At 33.3% G+C, this 27,724-nt stretch overlaps 3 protein-coding genes across 4 annotated transcripts; all 3 read right to left on the reverse strand.

Moving 5' to 3' along the window:
* Positions 1 to 1,927: 1,927 nt before the first annotated feature.
* LOC140879104 (clp protease adapter protein ClpF, chloroplastic-like) lies at positions 1,928 to 3,250 on the reverse strand. Its single transcript, XM_073282750.1, has 3 exons — positions 3,161 to 3,250; positions 2,174 to 2,245; positions 1,928 to 2,083 (listed from the first exon to the last, which is right to left on the reverse strand). Exons 1-3 carry the CDS (start codon positions 3,248 to 3,250, stop codon positions 1,928 to 1,930), a joined length of 318 nt encoding a protein of 105 aa, XP_073138851.1.
* Positions 3,251 to 3,422: 172 nt separating this feature from the next.
* Positions 3,423 to 6,271, reverse strand: LOC140879972 (putative pentatricopeptide repeat-containing protein At1g69350, mitochondrial). Of its 2 annotated transcripts, none has more exons than XM_073283975.1 (2): positions 3,813 to 6,271; positions 3,423 to 3,560 (listed from the first exon to the last, which is right to left on the reverse strand). In XM_073283975.1, the coding sequence occupies exon 1, from the start codon at positions 6,233 to 6,235 to the stop codon at positions 3,950 to 3,952; it is 2,286 nt and encodes a 761-aa protein (XP_073140076.1). In that variant the 5' UTR covers positions 6,236 to 6,271; the 3' UTR covers positions 3,423 to 3,560; positions 3,813 to 3,949. The 2 variants fall into 2 exon arrangements, with proteins under 2 accessions (XP_073140076.1, XP_073140077.1); XM_073283976.1 differs by having other exon boundaries at positions 3,424 to 3,555.
* A 10,597-nt stretch (positions 6,272 to 16,868) lies between these two features.
* On the reverse strand, positions 16,869 to 20,542 carry LOC140879973 (clp protease adapter protein ClpF, chloroplastic). The gene is made up of 9 exons (XM_073283977.1): positions 20,413 to 20,542; positions 19,507 to 19,924; positions 19,362 to 19,421; positions 19,109 to 19,203; positions 18,792 to 18,964; positions 18,563 to 18,675; positions 18,153 to 18,198; positions 17,373 to 17,413; positions 16,869 to 17,282 (listed from the first exon to the last, which is right to left on the reverse strand). Exons 2-9 carry the CDS (start codon positions 19,840 to 19,842, stop codon positions 17,127 to 17,129), a joined length of 1,020 nt encoding a protein of 339 aa, XP_073140078.1. The 5' UTR covers positions 19,843 to 19,924; positions 20,413 to 20,542; the 3' UTR covers positions 16,869 to 17,126.
* Between the last annotated feature and the right edge of the window lie 7,182 nt (positions 20,543 to 27,724).

A 27,724-nucleotide genomic window follows, 5' to 3' on the forward strand; every position in this document is an offset into this window, starting at 1 on the left:
TTTGCACTGAAAAAGGCTTGACTTGTGTGCAAGCGTACGAGCGCGACCTGGGTGCGTCGAATGTCGGACCGATCAAGGGAAAATTGTCTGCTCAGTGTTTGCCACCTTTTGCTATTTTTTTTCGAATTTCAAACCTTCTGGATGTGACCTTCAGTCTGACTGATTGTTGGTGCTCCATCTGACTGCTGACTGTTAGTGCTTCATCTGCCTGACCTTTGGCTTTTCAGATGGCTGCTATGACTGTCCATATGGAACCCAAGTGCCTATATATAGAGGCAGAGTCTAGTCCTTCAGAAAACATAATTTTCGAGCCCCTAACTCCACTCTGCTCTCGCTGCTGCTCTGCTTCGTTTGCATCCTTCTGCTCCGTCGTAATACTGTTCAGGTACACTCTCGGTTCACCAGTGTAGCTCCTTCGTGCTAGGTTTCTACAAGGTTTATCCGTTGTATCCTGGGAGACAGACGTCCGTGTAATTCTCGAAGCACGCTCAGGAGGGGACGAATCTGTTTTAAGGAAACTGTACTAGTTACAGGCCTCGGTTTGCTTAACTGTTTTCTTACTCATTCGGTTTATATTTTTCAGTATTTACATACTCAATATACTACTGAATTGTTATAAGATCTCAGTTCGTTCTTAGTATATTGTTTATGTTATATTCACGCTTTTGAGTTTGCATATTTTGGATAACATATGAAAATTAATTTTTCCTCAAAAAAAAAAAAGAAATATGAAATTAATTAAAAAAATTATTTTGGAATGTTAAAACGAAGAGAAAATGATTTGGAAGTAAAAACACAAACACATCCAAATTCACAAAACCCTCCATTTGAAGCCATCTCTGTAGCCCGTTTTTTTGACAATGCTGCATGCACGTCAAATAGGGTTCGTTCGACTCTACCCCATGGGGTAGGTGGCAGACTCACATGCTGCCACCTACTCCATGGGATAAAACTCATGGGGTAGGACCGAACAATCCCGTCAAATAGTCATTCTGTTGACAAAGGAAGTTCGAATGTGGTGTAATCCATAAAACCCGACCCATTGGTGAAAAAGAAAGAAAGAAAAAAAGTTCATTTCTTGGTTAGTTTCGGCCAAACCTTAGGCTATTTAAGCATTTGGAATCTTATAATTCCTAAGCACTCTTGGCGTGTTACACTGTCAATCATTTTCCAAAAATCAGCAGCCCAATTCCGTCCGGGGCCGTATCTTACCCAAGCTTTGCTGTCGACCGGGTGCATGGCCATTTGCAATGGAATTAAGGTAATGCTGAGAAAGACCTGCCCGTTAGCCGCATCTCTTTCGAAGAAAGCTCGCATCAAGCTGGTCTCCGTGGCCTTTAATATGTTGATGGCTTAATGGCTTTTTTTAAAAAAAAAAAAAAAAAAAAACACCTCCTGTTGTGGCGGGTCCGAAAGGGTTGTTTATGTTGCTTGCCGGTCCATGTTTCGGGTTCTTTATCGTCCCCTTGGACAAGGCGGCTCTGCCGCCTCTGCCTATAAATCATAGGGCAAGTGAATTAAATGAATGCGTCTTCTTCTTGTGCTCTGTCATTTTGTACTTACTATAAGTTGAAGTTGAACCCCATGTGCATTTCAAAACGAGAACGCAAGGCACTGTTGCATATGTTTTGACAACACAAAAATATCATACGTGTGAACAAAAATGAAGGACATGGAGGCTAAATGATATCAAATCAATTTCCATGTATTTGAGATATTAAGGAACAAAAATAACAGAACTCTATGTTGCATCCTACAGCTAATTTATGATCAACTATCGCCCAGAATTCAATTCATCAGTTGATGTAGTATTTAAAATTACTGGGACTATTTTCAAGAACACGTGTAACGGGACCAAACAAAATATAGCGAAAATCATTGGATCAGATTGACCATTTCTGTGAAAAGAAACAAGGGATCAACCAAATCAAGCATCTTTTTCATCATCTTCATCCTGTGGATTGTGTGGAAGTTCATGGCGCAGCTGGTTGTACTTTTCGGGCAGCTGTTTTATTGGGATGAAATCTCCAGCACCATCCATGCCGTAAAACAAAAAAAAGGCATAAAGATGATCAAATGCATCCTGCATATAGTTAATTGATCACAATCCACAAGTTTTGAGATATTTATTTATTCGGAAACCCAGTTTCCATTCAAAGATGGTTTGACTAACCTTGTCTTGGGTTTCAGGGACAAGTAAATTCTCTTCAGGGACTGCAAGAAAATGAGAGATATCATGAGACGACTAAAAATGATATATCATGAGCACTTATTGCTTCATAACAATCCAAGCACAATGTTTCAGTCCATGTGCCATAGAGGATTGCATAGAATAAAATGAGCAATTATTGCTTATAATGATCCTTGATCAAATAAGTAAACCATGTTGCAACAATGCAACTCATGGGAATCACTCATATGATTTTGAGTTTAATATCAATTGTACAATCAGGTATCTAACTCTACCAAAATCTATAGTCTAAAGATTTTTAAGATGCGACTCAAATCTTGTGAACTGCACACACTGCACATGAGAGTGGGGCAAATGCTACTTAACAACTTATGACAAGCTGCTAAACGATGTTAATTTAAATACGGGGAATCGGGGATTTCAATGTAGTGGAAGATTTGAAAAGAGCAGGCGGAGAATATTCTATATTCTTGGGTTCAAAGTGCTATTTCCGAAAAAAAAAGATTGGAGGTTAGGAGTTAAAAGTAGGTAGAATGAAAACATGGATAGCATCACAAAATCAGGTTCCATTGGCTCACCGTATGCTACTAGAAGATTGAGGTGTTCATTTGCATCGACCAATACCCGTGAACAGTTGACTATGAATTTACCTCGTATTTAGATTTAACGATGCAAATCGCTGCAACAATAGAATCATGAGAACTGGGGATGAATTGTTAAAAATAGAACAAATTCACTTTGTTTAGGAATTTTCATGGAGGAGAATGGTAAAAGTATGTCTAACAATGCTGCATAGTACTTAAGCAGGAACTGGAGAACGAGTGCTAAGCCACATTTGTGATTATTTTACTCATGGAAGCAAAAATATAATGGAGGAAACTAATTACAAGCAATATACCATAAAAAAGGGCAGATGTATCCTGATAAAACAAGGGTCATCACAAGCATATAAGTTGAGTGTAGTCCAACCTGATAAAATGGTTGATCCCGACCGCGAGTCAGCTTATCGATTTTTGCACCTTCCATCCAAGATTTTGAATCACGGCACACCAGATCCATGCCGCAAATGACAGCTCAATATCCTAACATATCCAGAACAATTTCTTAGGGCCAAAAAAGTGAGAATTCAGTTAGCTAGACCAATATATCTAACCCATTACATCCTGGGGTGGAGAATTTTTCGAGACAAAATATACCAAATAATTTATGCTTTACTTTCTGGCCTAACTGGAAAGCATATAGAGCATTCTCATACGCTCGTGCTTTTACTGATACAGCCAGTGACTCTGCTTCAAGTTTGGAAATTTTGTCTCCAAAATCGGCTGCCAAATCATATTTCTCACTCTGAATCGCATTCTGCAGTTCTGCACTGAACAAAATGAACAAATTATGCAAAAAAAATTCATAAGTTGTTTAATACACCGACCCCCTCTGAAATGGGAAACCAATAAGAGGATGAGAGAACAAAGCAATATGCTTAGATAGGATCGGATGTCTATATTCGTGTTGGTGTCTAAAGTTGTGAATGCGATTGATGAACATATATGATATCTGTGCGGATTAGATGGGATCGGATGTCCGATTTGTGTTCGGGTGTCTAAAGTTGGGTAATAAGAGCTACCGTGATTGTCCCACTCGGAACTTGTGAAATCACGTTGCACTTGTTGTCTCTAGAGATTCGGCTTAGTCTCCATTTCAATGTACTTTTCCTCGTTCTTCAATAAAATTCCTTTTTGCCAAAATAGAGAAACCAAAAATCTACTCATTTTGAATCCTACTATATCCATGCACCTTTTTTAAACCCATTTGTCTCATCTTGGATCTCACCGTCGTAAATTCATTCCATTTCCCTCCTCCAGCATATACATTAGATAAAAGGGTAAAATATCCAGAATCATCAGCATGCACATTTACAAGGTCTATCCGAATGATCGCCAAAAAATCCATTCTTTGGTGGATCCTGCACCCATTAACCAATGCACCCCAAACACCAGCATCAGCGGGGAACGGCATCGAGTTTATTACTTCATATGCTCCATTTAGATCACCAGCCCGGCTCATCAGATCGACCAAGCATGCATAATGCTCAGAATTGGGCTCTATGCCAAAATCGTGAATCATTGAGTTAAAGTAAAACTTCCCTTCTTTGACATAACCAGCATGGCTACAAGCTGATATGATATTCATGAAAGTTATGTCATTTGGTCTTATTCCTAATCTTATCATCTCGTTAAAGAGAGAGATGGAATCCTCAATATGACCATGAATTGCATAACCCGCTATCATCGTGCTCCATGACACAATGCTTCGTTCTGTCATGTTATTGAAAACTTTTCGAGCCATATGGAGGTTTCCACATCTAGCATACATGTTAGTCAAAGCAGTATCAATGTACATATCTTTCTTCACACCAAAATTAATCAGCTTATGGTGAATCCATTTTCCCTTGTCAATAAGCCCTGCATTCCCACAAGCTTGAATTACACTCAAAAAGGTTATTTCATCTACATCAAGATATTTTGAGTACATTTCATCAAAAAGGCAGATAGCTTCTTCCGAGTAACCATTTTGAGAGAATCCACACATCATACAATTCCATGCTACAACACTCTCCGGTTGGTCGTCGTAAAATATCCTGTAGGCCGATCTAATAAAACCAGATTTTGCGTACATATCAATCAAGGCATTTTTTACAAACTCGGTTGGAAGGTACTTCTTGATCACAAAACAATGTATTTGACATCCCAATTCAGAAAGCCCTATAATTCCACATGCAGATATGGCACTGGACAAGGTAAAAGAATCTGGTTGTATCCCTTGAATCAACAATTGAACAAACAATGACAGAGCCTCTTCAGCCATCTGTTCCCGAACATAGCCTGATATGAGGATATTCCAAGAAACTATATCACTATCTTCAGACGTATCAAATATCAGATGGCTGTAGTTTAACTTACCACAATTAGCATACAAATCAATCAATGCCAGTCTAAGATAATCTCTATCAAGGTCAACATGGTTCCTTATAACATAAGCATGCACAGCTTTCCCTTCATTTAAACATTCCAACCGAGCACAAGAACAAACAACAGTCATCAACGTGACACTATTAGCTTCGACACCGTATTCTTGCATCTCAATAAGCATCCCTACTGCCTTTCGATAGTATCCATTTTGATTATAGCACGAAATCATCGTTGTCCACGAAAAAACAGTCTCATAAACACCATTAAAGAAAAGTCTTTCCGCACTACACAAGTCACCAAACTTTCCATACATGGCAACAAGACAACTCCACAATGCTTCATGATCAATATTCCCTCTTACCACATAACTGTGGACTGATTTTCCTACTGTCCATAAATCCAGCTCTCCACAAGCCTCGGCTACACTAAGCATACTCACATGATCAATTTCCACTCCTTGTCTTACCATTTCCCGGAATATTTCCAACCCTTCACTACCCTTCCCTTGCTGAACATAGCTGGATATCAATGAACTCCAAGAAACCATATCTCTAATAGACATTTCATCAAACACTTTCTTCGCACTGCATAAACTACCAACTTCACCATACATACCCAGCAACGAGGTCTCGATAAAAGTATCCGAACCAAACCCGGATTTTATAAGCCTCGCATGAACCTTTTTTCCCATTGCTAAACCATTAACCGCAGAGCAAGCCCTCAAAACTGGTGGGAAAATGAACTTATTTAACTCCTTTAATTTATACAACATATCCTGGTACATAAAAATCGCTTCTCGAAACAGCCCGTTCCAAACATAGCATTTGATGATCACACCCCACATGAAGGAATCAGGGCTTGGAAAGGCGTCAAAGATCATTCTTGAATATTCGACGCGACCCACCTGTGAGTACGATTCAATGAGCTTGGTCGACGCGAGAGGGTCCTTTTGGAGTCCTGTCACAATGAGATGAGCGTGCAGTAGAGTCAGCGTTCTAAACGTTGTGCAGGCTTTGAAGAGTGGCATGTACGGAGGAGTCATTCTTGGGCTGATTTCCCCCATTCGAATCAAGCTCATTCTGCCATTTTCTTATTTTCTATGACCAAAAATGAATCCTCATGATTCATGAAAATGAAATTGCGTGCATATATTTTATTTGACTCTTTAGTTTAGAAATATATAGTTACCGAGCAACACATATCAATCTTACCCATATTTATAATAATAAGTAATATTTTTAATATAAAATGTAATACTTTTTAATAAATAACTAATATTATAGATCCATCTAAAAAAATAACTTTGAGATCGTCTCATAAAAGTTTTTGTCATAGTTACAACTTACATATTCGAATTGATTTATTTGATTCAGTTCAGTTTTTTATCAGTCTCTCAAAATTAATTCATGAAATCGTAAGAGTTTTTTATTATTTAAACTAATTATAAAATTATGTTATAGAATATAATATAAGATTGATTACGTTGACGTCCTTTAAGTTTTATAAGATTGATTACAAGAACCCAGCTGAATTTAAAAATAACAAATACCCCATTGACATAGTTACTTACATATGAAGCCACTCCATTAAAACAATCAATAAAAATATATTATCATCCAAAAGATTGCTAGAATTCCATATTTAATCTTTTACTAATATTACTTATTACAACTTAAGCATATTGTAAATTTTTAATGTTTCATAATTTTTTCGCGATTATATTTGAAATTTTTTATTAATTACTATCAAATTTGGTTGCATTTAATTTCATTTAAAAGATAAGAATATAATTTTTTTTAAAAAGAGAATCGTCCATCAAAATTTAAAATATTCACCAGTATTGAAAAGACAAGAATATTAATTTTTATATAATTAAAACTTGTGGATAGGAGAACCATCCACCGATCCACGAAATGTTTATGTTATATCTATTTTTTCCTTTTCTTTTTTTTTTTTTTACGTGGGAACCCGCAGCCGCTATCTTTCGGTGTGCTCTGTGTAAATTCCCAGACTAACGCAATAGCCTGCAAACTACGCTAGTCAGGTAAACCACACTGGGCAAACTCTGTGTGACAGACTAGTCCAAGAAAATGTTGGCAGAGGAAATCGAACTCCTGAAATCTGGCCAAAAGTTCACCTACTCCACCAACTTGAACACCTCTTTGGACCTCTTTTTCCTTTTTTTCTTTTTTCTGTTGTCCCTTGTTTAGTTAAAATTTATTATTATTATTATTATTATTATTATTATTATTATTATTATTATTTATCCACGTCAATCAAATTATTTAATTAAAATTACAGTGTTATCATTCATATCGATCTTTTATTTATATTAGTAAAAGTCTCGTACGATGGACGTGAGAAACACTTTTTATTATCGATAAACATTGTTAAAAAAAATGCATTGAGAAGATAAAAGAATAACGTGCAGTTAATTAATGATTTTATGGTATTTAGTCGATAGTAAAATTCAATATTATATTATATAATATGTACAACATGCATTATAAAATGAGTGTGAACAATTTTTGTTCATAATTTTTTATATGTTAAAAATCTAATTGAATCTATAGTTGTTGAAAACAATGGTTGTAATAAATATTATAATTTTGTATAAATTAGACATTGAGAAAAATATATAATTTGATGTGATGACATATTTAATAAAATAAAATTTAAGAAAAATATAATAATACATAGTGTTGAAAATTATTTTATCACTATGAGAAAAAAATAATATAGATAATACATTATAAACCTTAAATTAAATTACTATGTATTTTCTTCCTTTATATAACCACTTTTCTTTCTTTCACGATTTTTTCGTTTGTCATCCATGTTTTATTCTTTATAAAAAAACATTTTTCTCATCAATTCAATAATAATTCTTGTGATGTTCACTTCATTAATTATTTGCATTTTTATATCTTTATTCTTTGATTTTTTTTTTGTACGAGTTTTTTTTTTCTTTTTTTATGCTGAAAATAGTTCGTTGCAAGAATAGAAATAATTTCATTGTCTCTAATCTTCATTATTGTGTTATTGTCTTTTACTAATTGTAAATCGATATCGTTAATGGTCAATTATGTTATTAAACGTTCTATTTCATTTTTAATTTTATGTTGAGTTGTTCAAAATATATTACCGCAATGATTTTGTTGCTAAAATTTTTGCTATAAATTTTGAATATTTTTGATTAAAAAAGCCAACATTTTGTCTTTTATTTCAACCATATCGTTCATTTTGAAAAAAAATGTATATTATTTTATATTTTTGGTGTCTCTAAAAGCTTGTAGTATATAGATAAAGTAGATTTTATTAATAATTAGTAATAATATATACTTTGAAAGAAAAAAAAAAAAAAAAACTACCCTAAATTTCCATTCCTTATAGTTTTCTCTAGCCGCCACTCCTTCGCCCCTTCATAGTATTCCTCTCCTCTTGTTGTTATTCCTTAGTCCCTAATCACTATTGACCACATAAGAATTGTTTTGGTTTGATTTCTTTAGATATTATGATGCCACTGTTTGAATAACCAAAACTTTTTATCTCTCGTTTACTAAAATTTTGGAAGATGAGTCTAATCTGTAAGCATGTGTGTTTTTTTCTTTACAATTATTTTAACATTAACTATTATTGTATTGGATTTAATTTTATAACATATCAATGTTTTGTATTGATTAACTGTGATATGAAATGTAGTAGCTGTTGAAAAATATTATTATTATTAATATTATGTTGAATATTGAATGTTGAATCTTGAATATTGAGTTGTAAAATGTGAAAAATTAGTGTGTGATGATGTAGATGATGATGTATTTATTTTTGGACTAATCTCAAATATGGATCTATAAATAGGTCTTCATTTGTGATGAAAAATACAATTGAGTTGAGAGAAAAATATTATAAAGTGTAGAGTTTGATAAATTTTGAGTTTTGGAGTATTTACTTTTTACCGTAAATTTTTACTTTTTCACAACACGTTATCAGCACGATCGCTCGAAGGTTCTCTATATTTTCCGACGCTCCAAAATACAAGAAGAAGTCAAAAATATTCAACAAGTAAGAATTTTTATTTTACTGTTTATATATTTTTATTGTGTATATATTAATATATAATATCATGTTATGAAAAAAATAAGTTTTTTTTTCAAAACTTGTTATAAATCCTGGGAGGATGTTAAGACGACATCCCACACTCCCGGTAAGGGATACGACAAGTATAAAAGCCTCTAAGGTTTTTAAACAATAACATGATATATATTTATTATGTATTTATATACTAACCATATTTGTATAATCTCATGTTATTATATAAAAGGTTGTCTACGACACCGACCTTATAATAATGTGATATGATATACATAATTATTTAATTATGATTATCATTATATGCATTGCATCATTATCACGAATTTTTATTCAACACATAATCATTTTTTCTTACCCTCAACGGTCACAAACGGTAACAAACGGCTAAATTTTTGCCCTATAAATATGTTCACTCAAACTCATTTTTAATCACACCAAATTCACTCTTTCTCTCAAAATATTTTCTCCTCGGTTTTTTTTCGAAAAAGAAGAAGATGGAGTTTTTGACCTTTCTAAGGCTATTTTTCATAACGACTATGATCATCATGCTCACGAGTTTTGTACTCACCGGCGATTTTTCACCACAGATTTTTTTATCTATTTATATACGCACTTGTAATTTTCGTCCTTCCATTATTTTGTATTATCATACTAATAGAAATTAACTAATAAAATGCATTGTTATTTTTCTAGTACCACCATGTCAAATTTGGCAAAGCTTGAATTCGTTGCACTCGATATCACTGGAAAAAATTATATGTCATGGACTCTTGATGTTGAGATGCATCTTGAGTCATTGGGTCTAAGTGAAAGCATCAAAGAAAATAATATATCAACCTCACAAGATAAAGCAAAAACTATGATTTTCTTGCGCCGACATCTTGATGAAGGGTTGAAATGTGAGTATCTCACAGAAAAAGACACAATGACTTTATGAAAAGGGCTGAAAGAAAGATTTGAGCATATAAGGGAAGTGATACTTTCGACCGCCCGTGATGAATGGAATACGTTGAGATTCCAAAACTTTAAAAAAGTCAGTGATTATAATTCTGCGATGTATCGAATAGTCTCGCAATTAAAATTCTGTGGACTTGAAGTTACAGAGATGGAAATGCTTGAGAAAACATTTTCCACTTTTCACGCATCGAATATAACTCTACAACAACAGTATAGAGTGCGTGGATTTTCGAGATATTCCGAACTAATCGCATGTCTTCTTGTGGCGGAAAAGAACAACGAATTGTTAGTAAGAAATCATCAATCCCGACCCACTGGATCAACGGAATTTCCTGAAGCAAATATCGTAATGAAAAATGAAAACCAAAATCAAAGGCATAGACCAGATTTTGGTCGTGGACAAGGTCGAGGAAATGGGCGTGGACGTGGACGTGGACGTAAAAATTATCGCGGTCGTGGTCATGGCCGTGGATATGAAAATAATCGAGGTAGTTATTTCAATAACTCATCTCAAAAGAACGTCACGAATCACCCACCAAAAAGGCAGCATGAAAATACGAGTGAAAATGAAAATCACTCAAAAAGATCTGAGAGTGTTTGTTATAGATGTGGCACTCCAGGACATTGGTCACATATTTGTCGAACCCCTGAGCACCTATGTAAGCTCTATAAAGAATCGACAAAAGGGAAAGGAAAAGAGACAAATTTTGTTGAAGATAATGACCGTTTAATTGGTTCAACTAGTTTCAATGCTGCAGATTTTTTGAATGATTTCGAAGACATTGATTAAAATATTGGTGGGACTACATTGTAACAAATTTGTATTTTTCATGCATTTTTGTATTATAAAGCATGTTATATTTTGCATTTGTATTGTACTTAATTTTTCTTTATTGCATTTTTTTTGTGAAGTTTGATATGGAAAATGCTATGAGCAAACATGGAAATAATATCATGGAAATTTGCATACCAGATAATGATACAACACACACTATTTTGCGAGATGAAAGATATTTCTTGGAAATAAAACCAACAAAAACAATGGTGAATACCATATCAGGTCCTGTAGACTTGATTGAAGGTTGTGGAAAAGCACATTTTTTGTTACCTAATGGTACAAAATTTTTGATAAATGATGCTTTATATTCACCACAATCGAAAAGAAATTTGTTGAGTTTTAATGACATATACTCTCATGGGTATGATACTGAGACGATAACTGATGGAAATCAAAAATATATGTGTCTTACCACATATAAATCAGGAAAGAAATATGTGGTTGAAAAATTATCAATGCTCCCTACTGGATTGCATTATACACATATAAGGCCAATCGAATCAAATATGGTGGTTAATAGTTCTTCAATATTAACAAATTGGCATGATCGATTGGAACATCCTGGTTCAATAATGATGCGAAGAATTATTAAAAATACGCATGGTCATCCATTGAAAGACCAGAAGATCTTTCAGAATAATAAGTTTCAATGTAAAGCATGTTCTCTTGAAAAACTTATTATAAGACCATCATCAGCTAAAATCCAAACTGAATCACTCATATTTCTTGAACGTATTCAGGGTGATATTTGTGGGCCAATTCATCCACCATGTGGATTATTTCGATACTTTATGGTATTGATCGATGCCTCTAGCAGATGGTCACATGTATGCTTATTGTCAACTCAGAATGTGGCATTTTCAAGATTGATGGCTCAAATAATAAAATTGCGAAATCAATTTCCCGATTATACAATCAAGAAAATAAGACTTGATAATGCTGGAGAATTTACATCCCAGAGTTTCAATGATTATTGTATGTCAATGGGAATCACTGTTGAACATCCTGTAGCTCATGTTCATACGCAAAATGGATTAGCTGAATCATTAATTAAACATCTACAACTGATTGCTAGACCAATGATTAAGAAAACAAAACTCCCTATTTCTATATGGGAACATGCAATTTTACATGCTGCAGCATTAATTCGCATCAGACCAAGTGCATATCATAAATTCTCCCCATTGCAACTTGCATTTGGTAAAGAACCAAATATCTCTCATCTGAGAATTTTTGGATGTATGGTGTATGTGCCTATTGCACCACCTCAACGATCAAAAATGGGTCCACAAAGAAAAATCGGTATTTATATCGGTTATGATAGTCCATCAATCATTCGATATCTTGAGCCTCAGACAGGCGATGTGTTTACAGCACGCTTTGCTGATTGTCATTTTAATGAAGAAATCTTCTCAGTGTTAGGGGGAGAAAAGAAACACATCGAAAAAGAAATCACATGGTATGTACCATCATTGTTACATTTGGATCCAAGGACCAAACAATGTGAGAAAGATGTACAGCAAATTGTGCACATGCAAAGAATTGCAAATCAAATGCCAGATGCATTTGCTGACACAAAAGGGGTAACAAAATCATATATACATGCTGTAAATGCCCCTGCTCGAATTGAAATTCCAAAGAAATAAATTGAAGACACTCATGATGTCATAAAACGCTTGAAGCATGGAAGACCAGTCGGTTCCAAGGATAAAAATCCTCGGAAAAGAAAAGGCATAGAGAAACACGACGATCATAAAATAGAAAATGGTGTTCCAGAAGAATCACCTGATGATGAAAATATTCTGTCAGAACCACAAACTGACGAGAATCGTGAAATCTCTATCAATTATATTAATACTGGAAAAATATGGAACCGAAAAGACATAGAAGATATTGATGAGATATTTTCTTATAATGTGGCTTGTGACATCGTAAATGAAAATGAGGATCATGAACCAAAATCTTTTGGTGAATGTAAAACTCGTCATGATTGGGTCAAATGGAAAGATGCCATCCAGGTTGAATTGGATTCGCTGAATAAACGCAATGTTTTTGGACCTATAGTCCTCACACCTGAAGGTGTAAAACCTGTTGGATACAAATGAGTTTTTATTCGAAAGCGAAATGAGAAAAATGAAATAGTCAGATATAAAGCTAGACTTGTTGCACAAGGTTTTTCTCAAAGGCCTGGAATTGATTATGAAGAAACGTATTCTCCTGTTATGGATGCAATTACGTTTCGATATTTGATTAGTTTGGTAGTGTCTGAAAATTTGGAAATGTGTCTTATTGATGTTGTTACAGCTTACTTATACGGATCACTTGATAGTGATATATACATGAAAATTCCTGAAGGATTTAAGATGCCTGAAGCACAAAGTTCAAAACCCAGAGAATTTTATTCTGTAAAATTGCAAAGATCATTATATGGGTTAAAGAAATCTGGTCGAATGTGGTATAATCGGCTAAGTGAGCACTTGATGAAAAAGGGATATGTAAATGATCCAATATGCCCTTGTGTTTTCATCAAGAAAACAACATCCGGATGTGTAATTATTGTTATATATGTTGATGATTTAAACATCATTGGAACGAATAAAGAAATTCAAGAAGTTATGATGTACTTGAAGGAAGAATTCGAAATGAAGGATCTTGAAAAAACCAAGTATTGTCTGGGTTTGCAAATCGAACAAAAAGAATGTGGAATTTTTGTTCACCAGGCAAATTATACAGAAAAGATCCTTAAACGTTTTAATATGGATAAATCAAATCCATTAAGTACTCCAATGGTTGTAAGATCATTAAACATAGAAAAGGATCCATTCCGTCCATGTGAAGATGATGAAGTTATTCTTGGTCCAGAAGTACCATATCTAAGTGCCATTGGTGCCCTTATGTATCTTGCAAATTGCACTAGACCTGATATATCGTTTGCTGTAAATTTATTGGCAAGATTCAGTTCATATCCAACAAAGAGGCACTGGAATGGAATTAAACATATATTTCGTTATCTACGAGGAACAACAGATTTGAGACTTTTGTACTCAAAAGACACCAATCAAAGTATCATTGGTTATGCTGATGCTGGATATTTATTTGATCCACATAAGGCACGTTCTCAAACCGGATATGTATTTACTCGTGGAGGCACCCAATTTCTTGGCATTCACAAAAACAAACACTCGTAACAACTTCATCAAATCACGCTGAGATTATTACGCTACATGAAGCAAGCCGTGAATGTGTTTGGCTAAAATCAATGACACAACATATCCAAACTTCTTGTGGATTATCAGTAGACAAGAAGCCTGTGACGTTGTATGAAGACAATGTTGCATGTATTGCTCAAATGATAGAAGGATACATCAAAAGTGACAGAACAAAACATATACCCCCAAAGTTCTTTGCCTACACTCAAGAGCTTGAGAAGAATAAAGATATTGATATCTGTTATATTCAATCAAGTGAGAACTCATCAGATCTCTTCACAAATGCACTTCCCACGACGATATTCAGAAAGCATATATACAACATTGAGATGCGCAGTCTGCGGAATATGTGAAGAATCACTCATGTTAACATGAGGGGGAGTTTACGTGGCTGCACTCTTTTTCCCTTACTATGATTTTTATACCACTGGGTTTTTTCTAGTAAGGTTTTTAACGAGGCAGTATAAAACACGTAATGAAGACAGTCATCATATCACGATCATCATCACAAGGGGGGGTGTTGAAAAATATTATTATTATTAATATTATGTTGAATATTGAATGTTGAATGTTGAATATTGAGTTGTAAAATGTGAAAAATTAGTGTGTGATGATGTAGATGATGATGTATTTATTTTTGGACTAATCTCAAATGTGGATCTATAAATAGGTCTTCATTTGTGATGAAAAATACAATTGAGTTGAGAGAAAAATATTATAAAGTGTAGAGTTTGATAAATTTTGAATTTTGGAGTATTTATTTTTTACCATAAATTTTTACTTTTTCACAACAGTAGCATATTTGACATAGACATAATGTTATTTTTGTCTATTTTTATGTTTTAGAAATTTGTTGAAAGGCAACTCGTGTTGCAGTTGACAAACTAAAAAGAAAGAATGTGTTTCATTGATTATGAAACCATATGGGTGATGTGATATATATACTTCAACATTTTTAAAGACATTTTATATGAATTCTTTTTATTTTATTTACATTTTTTTTGGTTATTTTTCATTCAGTGGTTGACCTCCACGACATTTAATTTAATAGATTGTTGTTATATATGATGCAGATATTATAGCTGTAACACACATGTTCTAGCGTTACGATATTCGGCTCGTTAGCTCGTGAACATGCTCGTTAATAGGCTCATGAGTCATATATTAGATGAAAAAATGTAGGACCGAACACTTGCCGCTTTACCAAAAGTTATAGCTGGTGGTAATGGTGGAACTCAAATCTTTTAAACTGCACAACAGTTCAAGCGCCGCGGTTCGATCGTTCTACTTAGCAGGGACAATATTGCACCCAAAAAATTAATAATTTTGATATTTAATTTATAGATTTTACACTTTTAATTATAGGAAATATATAAAAATTTGTTATTAAAATTAAATTACAAATTTTAATAAAAATATTATATTTTTTCACTAAATATAAAAATTTAGTTTTAATAAATTTAATGAATATTTAAATTAATTATATTTATTACATTTGTTTAACCTCCATAAAAATCAATGTTCTAAAAAGCGCTAGACGGTAGTCGGGCAGCGACCCACCGCCTAGTGCCTAGCCGACTAGACGGCCGCCTAGGCGGTTTTTTTTAGCCTAAAAAAATTAAAATTTTGGAATATTTATGAGTTCCACTATGAAAAATAATTTTTATATTTTATGTTTTTTCAGTTTTTGTGTAAAATTCTTTCAAAAAATTAAAATATCTACTTTTAAGTTTTTGATATTAATTAAAAAAATTAATTTTTTTTTAATTTTTATTAATGGGTAAACCGACTAGGCAGTAGGTGGCGCCTGAGGCGCCGCCTAGGAAGCAGCCAGCAGGCGCCTAGGCGGTGCCCAGGCCGCTTAGGCGGCTGAGGCGCCGCCTAGACGGCCAATTAATCGGGCGACGCCCAGGCGTTAGTCGAGGCGGCGGGTCGCCGCCCAGCGCCTAGGTGGGCCTAGGCGGGGATTTTTAGAACACTGATAAAAACTCGAATAAACTCGTAAATCATAAATATATTCGTTAAATAAACTCGTACTCGGCTCCATTACATCCCTAGATCTCACGAATTTTTATCCTTGAAACGGAAAAATCATACTCATATTTACAATAAAAAAATATTAAGATTTTTAACATAAAAATAATATTTTTTTTATATATGATCCAAATAAATGTTAATATCATATTTTTTTGCGAACCCTAGCTTGTGAGGTCCTTCCAAGTTCTAATATCTCTTATATCACTGCCACAAGTCAATACAAATAAAAATCTTTGTTATTAAAATTTTTGAATAAGACAGGCATGCATAGAGTAGCGCTCGTAAATTTCATAATTTATTCTCCATGATTTAAAATTAATAATTCTATGTCTCAAAAATAGATTTAAAAATTAAAAATCGAACCATGCATCAATCTGAGTAGTGCGAAGACCTAGATGAGTATGTCATTTAATCCGTCCAGCTCTGGAAGACCTCCGTACCAGACTAGCTAGAGCATTGGAAAAATAGCAGAGTACTAAAATTTCGATGTCTCGTAGACAAAACGAGAACGTGAGGCACTTTTGCATATAATTTGACAACATAAAGAACCAAAAAATATCATCCGTGCACGAACAAAATTGAAAGACATGGAGGCTAAATGATATTGAATTTCGATGTATTCGAGATCTTAAGGAACAAATATAACAGAACTCTATGTTGCACCCTACAATTAATTTACGGTCAACTATTACCCAGAATTCAATTAATCGGTTGATGTAGTATTTGAAACTACTAGGACTATTTTCATGAGCACATCTCATGGACGAACAAATTAGAGCGAAAATCAGTGGATCAAATTGATGATTTCCGTCAAAGGAAACAAGGGATCAACCAAATCAAGCATCTTTTTTATCATCTTCATCCTGTGGATTATATGGAAGTTCGTGGCGGGGCTGGCTGTACTTTTCACGCAGCTGTTTTATTGGGATGAAATCTCCAGCACCATCCATGCCGTAGAACAAAAAAGATGCGTAAGGATGATCAAATGTATCCTGTATATAGTTAATTTATCACAATCCACAAGCTTCAAGAGATTTATTTATTCGAAAACCCAGTTTCCATTCAAAGATGGTTCGACTAACCTTGTCTCGCTTTTCAGGGACAAATAAATTCTCTTCAGGGACTGCAAGAAAATGAGAGAGATCATGAGACGACTAAAAATGAGAGACATCGTGAACGAGGTACTCGTCGTAAAGAAACTGAACATGATGCTCATGGAAGTAATCAGGGGAATCTTTGATTCTTTACACAATGGGATTATATCCTCAACTAAAACAAGTGTCGGTTGCCTTACACATCTGCGGTTGTGTTTGTATCTAAGCCTATAGCTGACAGCAAAAGTGCAATCCAATTAAATTATACAACAATCCAAGAACAACGTTTCAGTCCGTGTACAGGCAATCATAGAATAAAATTAGCAATTGTTGCTTCATAATGAGATCAAATAAGTAAATCTTGTTGCAACTCACAGAAATCACCCACATGATTTTGAGTTTCAATCAATCGTACAATCAGGTACTTGTTGTTCTATCAAAATTTATAGTCTATATCTATAGATATTAAAGATGCGACTCAAATCTTTTGAACTGCACACACATAGATGTCCATGATAGTGGGGCAATTGTTACTTCACAACTTATGAGAAGCAGCTAATCGAAGTTAATCTAATACGGGAATATCAATGTAGTGGAAGATTTGAAAAGCACAGGCAAAGAATATCCTATATTATTGGGTTCAAAGTGCTCTATCAAATAGAACTTTTTTTAAAAAAAACAAAAACAAAAAGGATTAGAGGGTTGGGGTTAAAAGTAGCTAGAATGAGAACATGGCTAGCATCACAAAATCAGGTTATATTGGCTCACCGTATGCTACTAAAAGGTTGCGGTCTTCATGTGCATCAACCAATACCTGTGAGCAACAGTTAGAACTGATTATGACTATGAATTTACCTCGTATTCAGATTTAATCATGCAAATCGCTTCAACAATAGAAACATGAGAACTGGAGAGGAAATGTTTAAAATAGAACAAATTCATTTTATTTCGTTTAGGAATTTTCATGGAGAGTGGTAAAAGTATTGTCTTACGATGCTGCATAGTAGTTACACAGGAGCGGGATCTACTGATGCTAAGCCACATTTGTAATTATTTTATACATGGTAGCAAAAACATAATAGAGTAAACGAATGACAAGTAATATACCATCAAAAAGGGCATATGTATTCTGATAAAAAAAAGGGTCACCACAATATATAAGTTCAGTGTAGTCGAACCTGATAAAATGGTTGATCCGGACCACGTGTCAGCTTATCGATTTTTGCGCCTTCCATCCAAGATTTTGACTCACAGCACACCGGATCCATGCCACAAATGACAGCTCGATATCCTAACATATCCAGAACCATTTTAAGAGGCAAAAAAGTGAGTATTCAGTTAGCCAAATCAGCCGTATCTAACCCATTACATCCTGAGGTGGAGAATATTTTTCAAGACAAAATATACCAAATAATTTATGCTTCACTCTCTGGCCTAAACGGAAAGAATATTGAGCATTCTCATGCACTCGTGCTTTTACTGATGCAGCCAGTGACTCTGCTTCAAGCTTGGAAATTTTGTCTCTTAAATCAGCTGCCAAATCATATTTCTCACTCTGAATCGCATTCTGAAGTTCTGCACTGAACAAAGCGAAAAAATTATGCAAAAAACATTCATAAGTTGTTTAATACACTGACCCTCTGAAATGGGAAACCAATAAGAGAATAAAAGACCAAAGCAATATGCTTATTTGGCAATTAGTTTTCAGTGAATCGAATACATACCGTAGGCGTAAGATACTTATAGCCATATCTTGAGCTTCACTTTTTGCTGTTGGCCCCCTTTTATTTTCCCGTAGCTTGATTACCTCTGATTCAACCTGCATATAAAAGCATTAATAGTCAAGAGGCCTTGACCGTTAATAAGTTGTTTGATTATCAACATCCCTCTTCATCCAAGTAAAAGTTGAGGCATTTTTTCCAATTGTCGGAGATTTTCGGTTTTCCTACAAAATTGATGCAGGTCACAAATTCTAACCTCAGTCAACTTGTTCCTCAGCTGCTTAGCAATGTCATACTGCTCCAAATTCATAGCATACTGCAATAAGCATAGCAATAAGCAACAACATTCTTTTTCTAGCTGTTAGAAGCAAATTAACAGAGACAGAACCAGCTCTTTGCACCTGTACACGTGTTGCTAAGTCCAGCTCAAAGAAAAACATAAGTATATCCTCGTTGGCGCTTTCACTTTGCTCGCAACTGGCATCCAAGTTTGCTCCCTTATCACCTCCTTTAAACAACCATCCAGCTCCAACCCTCCAAGATCCAGGTCTAGGTATATCAAACGCCCCAAGGTACGAGGCTCTTCCACCAGAAGAACACAAGCACGACCCTCCAAACCCAAGAAACCAACGGGGTTCCTTTACTTGACCCAAATTTCTCCTACATTCTTCGTTTAACCCACAAGTAACAACACAACTAGAAGGCGCTAATGCATTAGTAAACATGCTTCGCACCATTTGAAGAAATAATCCTCCTTATTTGTATGCTCACTTAAGATTTGATATTCGCTCCTCGATGTCTCAAATCATTAGATTGCACCTACATTGAACCAATGCTCCATTCATGGTTGCCACAAATAAACCAAATTTTAAAGAAAACTACCTCAACCCATCAAACAAATAGTATCACTGGAGAATCAAACGCGCTATCAAGAATCGACAACAAATCAAAATTCACAATAGAACTAATGAGTATACTATATTTTAGCAACAACTTGTTGAAAAAAAACTATATATAGAGCAATAAACCATTTTTAGTAACGTGTCAATTCTCAATAATATTCAAGAATATTTCAAACAAGAATCACTACCCAGTTGACTGACCCCAATCCATAATCCAATATTAAAAACAAAAACATCTCCTCCCCTACACCCGCCACACCCCGCGGCCCACCCCGACACAAGCACAGAGACAGTATCCCTTCAAGAAATCAAACAAAGAAGTAATCATTTCCAATGAAACGGGCTCAATCAACAGTACGTAGAGCGACTGTGTTTTGTGGGTTCGCGAAAAAAATCAGTTTTCACCTGCGGAAACTGAGAAATGAGCAAAGAAACTAAGAATCGAAGCCTGTGAGGCTGATTTGAAGCTTCTTTTCTTGGCTTTTTATGCGTCTGAATTGGAACACTTCGCAGCCTCTGAAGGTGTCTTCCTTCTGGTGGCAAAGATTAAACCGAAACACAAAATAAATTGAAAATGTTAAATTACTCATGATTTCTTAATTTCTTGAAAACACCCTTGAATATTCGGTTATTATGAAGTCACCCCTGAGTCAAATGTTCATCAATTTCAATTGTAAACAGAATTCTTCACAATTTTTTTCTGATTAATTGGAAAGGATAAAAATTCCTAGGTGATTGATAGACTGATTTCATTTTTTTTTTTCATTTTTTTTGTCTCAAATTCCACGCACTTTATTTTTAAAAAATTCGAATTTGAAGTCAAATCTATAAGTTTTTTCTTTGGTTTTTAACGTATCAAATTCTATCGATTAGATGTAAAAAAAAATTGTTTTACTTTGTTGGCCTTAAATTTTATGTTGTAAAATGAATTGAGACGATTATACTTTATTTTAACACGAAGTTAAAAGTGACATCCATTTTTTAAAATGTGTATGAATCTTGTTTGCCTAAAATTAGTTTCTGTATGTTCATTCATTTCTATCGTTAGCACAATATTAAGACATTCTTCAAAAGGATCGACACCTGAGCACATGAAGGCACGTGGTATAAACGTGAGAATTGGTTAATCAGATGCCGGCGTGAAGTAATAACTAATATAATATCAAATTTACGGGAGTGTCGATCCACATATCAAATCTAACGGTCCGTTTTTTAATGCAAGTTAGATGTTCATGTGAACATCTCACTTGCATAAAATATGGAATATCATCGACATTTTCCAAATCTACATGTCCTAGATATCCAAATCAATTTTTACGTTTTGCATGTACTTAATGTATTTATCACTTACATCACTTGTTACATATGATGGAAATATAAATACAGAAAACATCAACTTAGAATCGTCGAGACACTACTCTTACACTAACAAGAACTCAACCTTTAAAATCTGTTGAAACATTTGATACAATGAATTTCTAGTGTGCAAGATCAAAGAATAACATGCCCAATAGTATATAAGAAAGGGTTAAAAAAACTGGGACCATATAATAGAATTCATCATATTTATCAATATTAATAAAAACTAAAATGAATAAAACAATGAAAGGGCTAGACTGACTTATTCGGTTGGAGCCCATGTAAATAAAGGGCTAAAAAAGCTATTTGGTGGAAACCTATCCTTTTTGGGGCTAAAATGAATAGCCCAAGCTAGCCCCTGAAAAATGATTTGGGCATTCCAAGATTTTGTGGGTTTTGGGTTTAACCAGATTTGAGCTTTGCAGCAATTTCCTTCTATTTCATCTCTGGTTGGAGGTGCATTCTATTATCTATATCTTCTATTTTGGTTATCAAAATTAAGCTTGCGACTTAGGAATTCGATCACATCTTGACTTGGATCCGCTCCATCATTCGAGAGCTTTGGATTAAACTAACACTCACTCTCGTATGAAAACAGAAAAGTACTTATGAATCTCATATGTTTGTTTTCAACCGAGATGTTCGTCCTCGAATATCTCATAAAAAAAATGCACCCGTAATTTTTCTTTTCTTTCAGTGTAGTATAGAATTACTTGTCCCTCAATCATCGTGCTCCACGACGCAATGCATCGTTATGTCATGTTATTGAAAACTTTTCGAGCCATCTGATGGTTAATCTCCAAATCTCGTATCGTGCTTGTTGAAAAATCATCGCTTAGTTGCACTCTACCTTCTAGCTAGTGCCGCTCGAAAAGAAACTGCAGTGATTCAAAAGTTCTAGTTCGAGTTATGCTCGTAAGTCATCGTGATTCGTGAAATATCATACCGTCCAATTTTATAAATCCACATTTTATGTACATATCGATTAATGTATTTTTGAAAAACGCAGCTGCGGACTTCTCATTGACGTGACGACTAGGGGTTGAAGGTTTAGAGAGGAAGATTTGCATTATTCACAAGAAGACGCACACATTCGTTGAGATTTTTTTAATTCTTCTTTATTATGTTTTCTTTTATGAATTTACTGAGTTATTGCTTTTTTTTCTTTTAATTTATGGAGTATATTTTTATAGATTAAAACTACAATAAGGCTAAACAATAATTTGTTTAATATTTGAATTATTTCAATAAATTATTGTTCTCGCTTTTCGGTCATTAATTGATGCAGTATGTCATTGATTGTGAATAGTTTGTTCGATCAACTATTTCATCATCATTAACGTTTTTCTCCAATGAACCTAGACGCTATTCCCATTTTTATTCATCAACCTTATCAATTTGAGCACATATTTTGTTTCATGAAATATGAGATGTGGTAATCAAAATAAATATTTATCAAATCTAAAGATATGAAAACAAATATCTCACACATCAAATCCAAAATTTTAATACTTTAAATCATCAATCATATTAAAATCTCAAAATATATCAATAGTCCAATGAATGCTAAATGTACAAAAAAATATCATGTACATCGATATTTACAATAATTATATAGTGAGATTTGACTATTTTATCGCAAGATTTTATATTCAATGTATGATATATTTAATTTTTGTATTAAATTTTTTGTATTGTAAGATTTGGTATACAAATTTTGTTGTACATGCAAGCATTGTTTATAGCCCAATACAATCAAAATATCCTATCTAGATATCACACAATATATTGATCATCCTATCTAGATATACATTACACAATATTCACAGTCCAAAAATATCAAAAATCTATGGAATATCCACACATCAAAATAGTCTTAGGGTGTTTGCAATCACTAAAAAAATGATCTTTAAATTTTGGCTTAACACAAATCATTTTTGTGTGTTTTTTAAACTCAAATTATGTGTTAGCTTATGTTTAACTTAATTGAAATTCAAAATCTAGTCATATGATGATTATGATTCTCCAAAAGTGATTCTAATAAAAAGGTCAATGATAAAATCACTCTAATCACTTATTTATCAAGCATTGCCCAACTTTGATTTTTAGATTTTCACATTTGTTTCCAAACACTACCAACTTTTGTTTTTTCTTAATTTTTTATAATCTATAAATTTAATCACTTCTACAAAAGCATAATATTTTGCAAACACTCTCTTAGTGTTTGGAAGAACTTCTAAAAAACACTTCTTAGTTTTTTCTTAACAAAATTTTTAAATTGAGATAACTTCTAGGATGCACTTCTCAGCTTTTCTTTAACAAAATTTTGTTAAAAAAAAGTTGAGAAGTGCTTTCTAGAAGCTCTCTCAAACACTACCTAATGAAACCAATCATAATAATAATAAAATACGATTAACACATTCTAATTATAACCACGTTTTCTCCAAAGGTTGTTTTATATCTAATATTTCGACAATATTAAAGTTAAATACTTAAATCTCTTTTACTAATTAACTTTGATATGGTGTTGAATGCTTTTTTCCTCCCCTAAACAGTATCTCCCACATATATCATATTTTTCTTTATATACTATTTCAATTTCACAAATGATTAACTTTCATTTTAATTTTTTAAAAAACACACTTTATTCTCAGGTTTTTCAACGGAATATATGTATCGTGTGTGTCATGATGTGCTAATATATATACATTTAAAGCTCGTTTACAGGAAAAGCTTGTTCAGATTTCGTTTTTCTTTCTTTCTATTTTCTTTGTAAAACCAAATATGTTATGATCTAATTACGCGTGTTGGGTGAATTTATTGATTTGTTGTTTATAAATTATATTTGTTGGAGTATCTGGATGTAATTAATTTGCCACTAAATCCCAGCATAGTGAAGACAATTTTAATTTTAATTTTATTTGAGAATGAGATTATTACAATTGGTATTAAACTCGAGATTTTGTCCCAAACATAAGATTTTGATGTGAGATATACTCATCAGCTATTTTCTTAAACATAGTTAAGTCACGTTCAAAACAAAATTATATTGTTTTCCTCTAACATTGTCCATCCATTCAAAATTAATCATGCCTAGTATTTTAAAGAAAAACTCATCCGGATTATAAAGACAATAATAAATTAAAATTCATTTGATTGATTTTATTTAGTTCGTCCTTATCTGGTTAATATTTATATACACAATTAGGTTTTTACGTCATTTTTTATTAAAATGGGAAGGTGAAGACTTGAACTCGAGTCTCGAACAATTGACAAACATGTGAGACAAATTGGGCTATAAATCTGTCTAAGTTTTTATCATTTTATAGAAAGTAAAAATTTTAAACCGAAAAAGAATAAGATACAAATATGAAAATTGTATAATATCAAGACCCAACATGCTGAAACAATTTAATATAAGAAGGGAATTTTGGAGAAAAAATACATAAGAAAAAAGAGAGAGAGAATAAAATCGATTGTTTAATATATTATAGGAAAGACACACACACATATTATATGATATATATATATATATATACTAGCGACCGAGCACACAAACGTGTGTGTAAAATATTATATACAAATATAATATATTGTATATTAAATAATTTGTTAATTTTAAAGTGCTTGTTTATTTATTTTTTGTTTTTTTCAAATATAAAAAAAAAATTAGTCATGAATGAAATCCAGTTTTAATTGATGAAAAAATATATGATAAAAGAATAGATGATGCAAGCAGTTGAGAGAAAAGATGAGATAAGTGAGTTGGAGAGAGAGTATAGGGGTACAAAAAATTGGAGAAAACAGATCATGACACCATAAACAGTTAGAATAGGCTACGCATACTTAATAAATCAGTAAAATGAGATGAGGAAAAAGAAGAACAAGAACAAACAAACAAGAAAGTGACAACTTTATTTAAATTATAATTATATAAGGAATTATAACTCCCAGCATTTTTAAAATCTTAAGTTCTCATAATGCATGTGTTTATTTGATAAAAAAAAATATACATGATTTTTGTAATAAAAGCATGTTTTGTCACAGATATCTCCCGCTAGTTTCTCTATATAACTGCCATATCTCGGGATTTACCGGATCCTACCTTTTCTATGGTGGATGACTCCTCGCTATTCAGCCTCGCCAATATGTCTAAGTTCTCGCATCTCGGCATCATAGAGGTTGCGCAAAGGATAGGTTAGGGACCGGCGCCACTGGCGGAGCTATTTATCTTGCCCGGGTGCAATATATGAATTTTGAATAAATTTGGATTAATATATTATTAGCTCGGATAGCTCAATTCAAAAAATTAAAGCATTGGAGGACTTAAAATTCTAACTCGAATAGATTGATAATTCTGGCTCCGTCATTGACCCGCGCATGCATTATATTCATGTGTGGTCCTTGGGACGACTTATCTATATATATTTAATTGTTTGTTAGCTATCTCCGACGTCTACATATGATGATAGGTTAGGTAGACCCCGATTAGAACCCAACCTGTTTGAGGTGGGTTTGGGAAAGTTAAATATGTAACGAATCTGGCAATGAAGATTGATATGCGTACCTAATTGAGTTTGGTTGGATAAAAAGGTCATACATAGGACATGATGATCCAACACAGCCACGTTTGGGACAAATATACCATGCTATATTTGTTTAACTAATATATGTACTTAACAAAATTTTGGACCTTTTACGACGGAGAAAATTTGAGTGGATTTCAAATGAACTCTATATCAAATCAATAAATTTTAATAGTAATCATGGTGGATTTCAGTTACACTCAAGATGGGTCTCATATGAAATTCATTTGTTAAATCATTAATCCCAAAATCAAATATATTTCATTATATATAAAGGGGTTGAGGCGGATATATATATATGTATTCTTCATAATTTCACTGGATGGGATTTCGGATCCTAGCAAACCCAACTAAATCCCGATCTATTACTATCTCTATCGGCTCCGGTGGCAATGGCCGGTTGAAGTATATATCAAATAATAATAAATACAATACTATTTTCGTTGTCCCTCATCCGTTGTCGGTGTTCGAGATGATGAAGTAGGTGAGCGCTTGACAAATGATCGCAAGTTTGATTATCCTATTAACATTTTCTTGGGCGAGTCTATCACATAAGGTTTATCCAATATGATTTACTTGATTATATAGCATGGTTTGCAAGCTACTGTATTAAATTGATTAGCACGAATGTAAATTCCATCGTCATTGGGAAAAAAAAATGTTGTAAAGCAAATCACAAACCTAGGAGTAATGGTACAAAATCAAATTCAAAGAAAATGATCCATTTATGAGGTAGATGCACTCCTACTAATTATTAAAGATAATGCATCCATGTGTGTCTTCCCCCCACACATTGATTGCATGAGATTAGGCATGGGACTATGAATTTGGTCAAGAGATGACAAATTAATAAATACACTTCATAAAACTGATATAAAAAGTCGGTCATCTTAGTTAATTATAATAAATAGTGGGTTCGATCACCGTAGGCCCGTGACACCGACGGCCGACATTCAACTACACCTTTACTACAAGTCCTTAAATATTAACTTTAACATAAAAACTTTGGTAACATTTCACATGTCAGTTTTGAGATACAAATATTCTATTTTATTAGATTCATGAAAAAATATTATTTTTTATTTTGAATATGGATCGAACCGACGTATCTCATGGATTGAATATGGATCGAACCGACGTATCTCATGGATTATATCTCGGTGAAATTTTCTCACGGGAGACCTAGTTTAACTTTAATTAGGCAATTTTAGCATCATGTGAAAACTTTTTTTAAAAAAAACTATAAATTTTATATGAAATTAATGATATTCTAATATATGTTATTTTAAAAGCCAAGCATAAAACTTCCAATAAAAAGAGAAATGTGTTTGATTTAAAAAAACACAAGCTAGCTTATAAAACACTTTTGATTGAAATTTGTTTATATAAAATTAGTACTTTTTGTCATACAATGCGCGTGTATATAATATATATAATATATATATTTTTGTGATTAATAAATTTTATGTAAAAAATTAACGAGTATATTTTCTGGATCAAACATTTGTCGCAAAATTATAGCTAGTAGTAATGTACAAACATTTTGTCGGAAAAAATATTAAAATTGCAAAAAAAATAGCGAATTAAAATTGAAATTTGACAACATAGAAAACCAAAATCGTAGAGACATAAACTTACATTACATAAATTAAAAGTTTTCATATATATATATATATAATATTCTAATTCAACTTTGATATTCTTGATCGGGTATGTGAAGGGCAATTATTTTATATTTATAATTTAAGGTTGCGCTTGGATTGAAGTATTTC

This window comes from Henckelia pumila, chromosome 2, assembly GCF_033568475.1.
Source record: "Henckelia pumila isolate YLH828 chromosome 2, ASM3356847v2, whole genome shotgun sequence".
NCBI lineage: Eukaryota > Viridiplantae > Streptophyta > Magnoliopsida > Lamiales > Gesneriaceae > Henckelia > Henckelia pumila.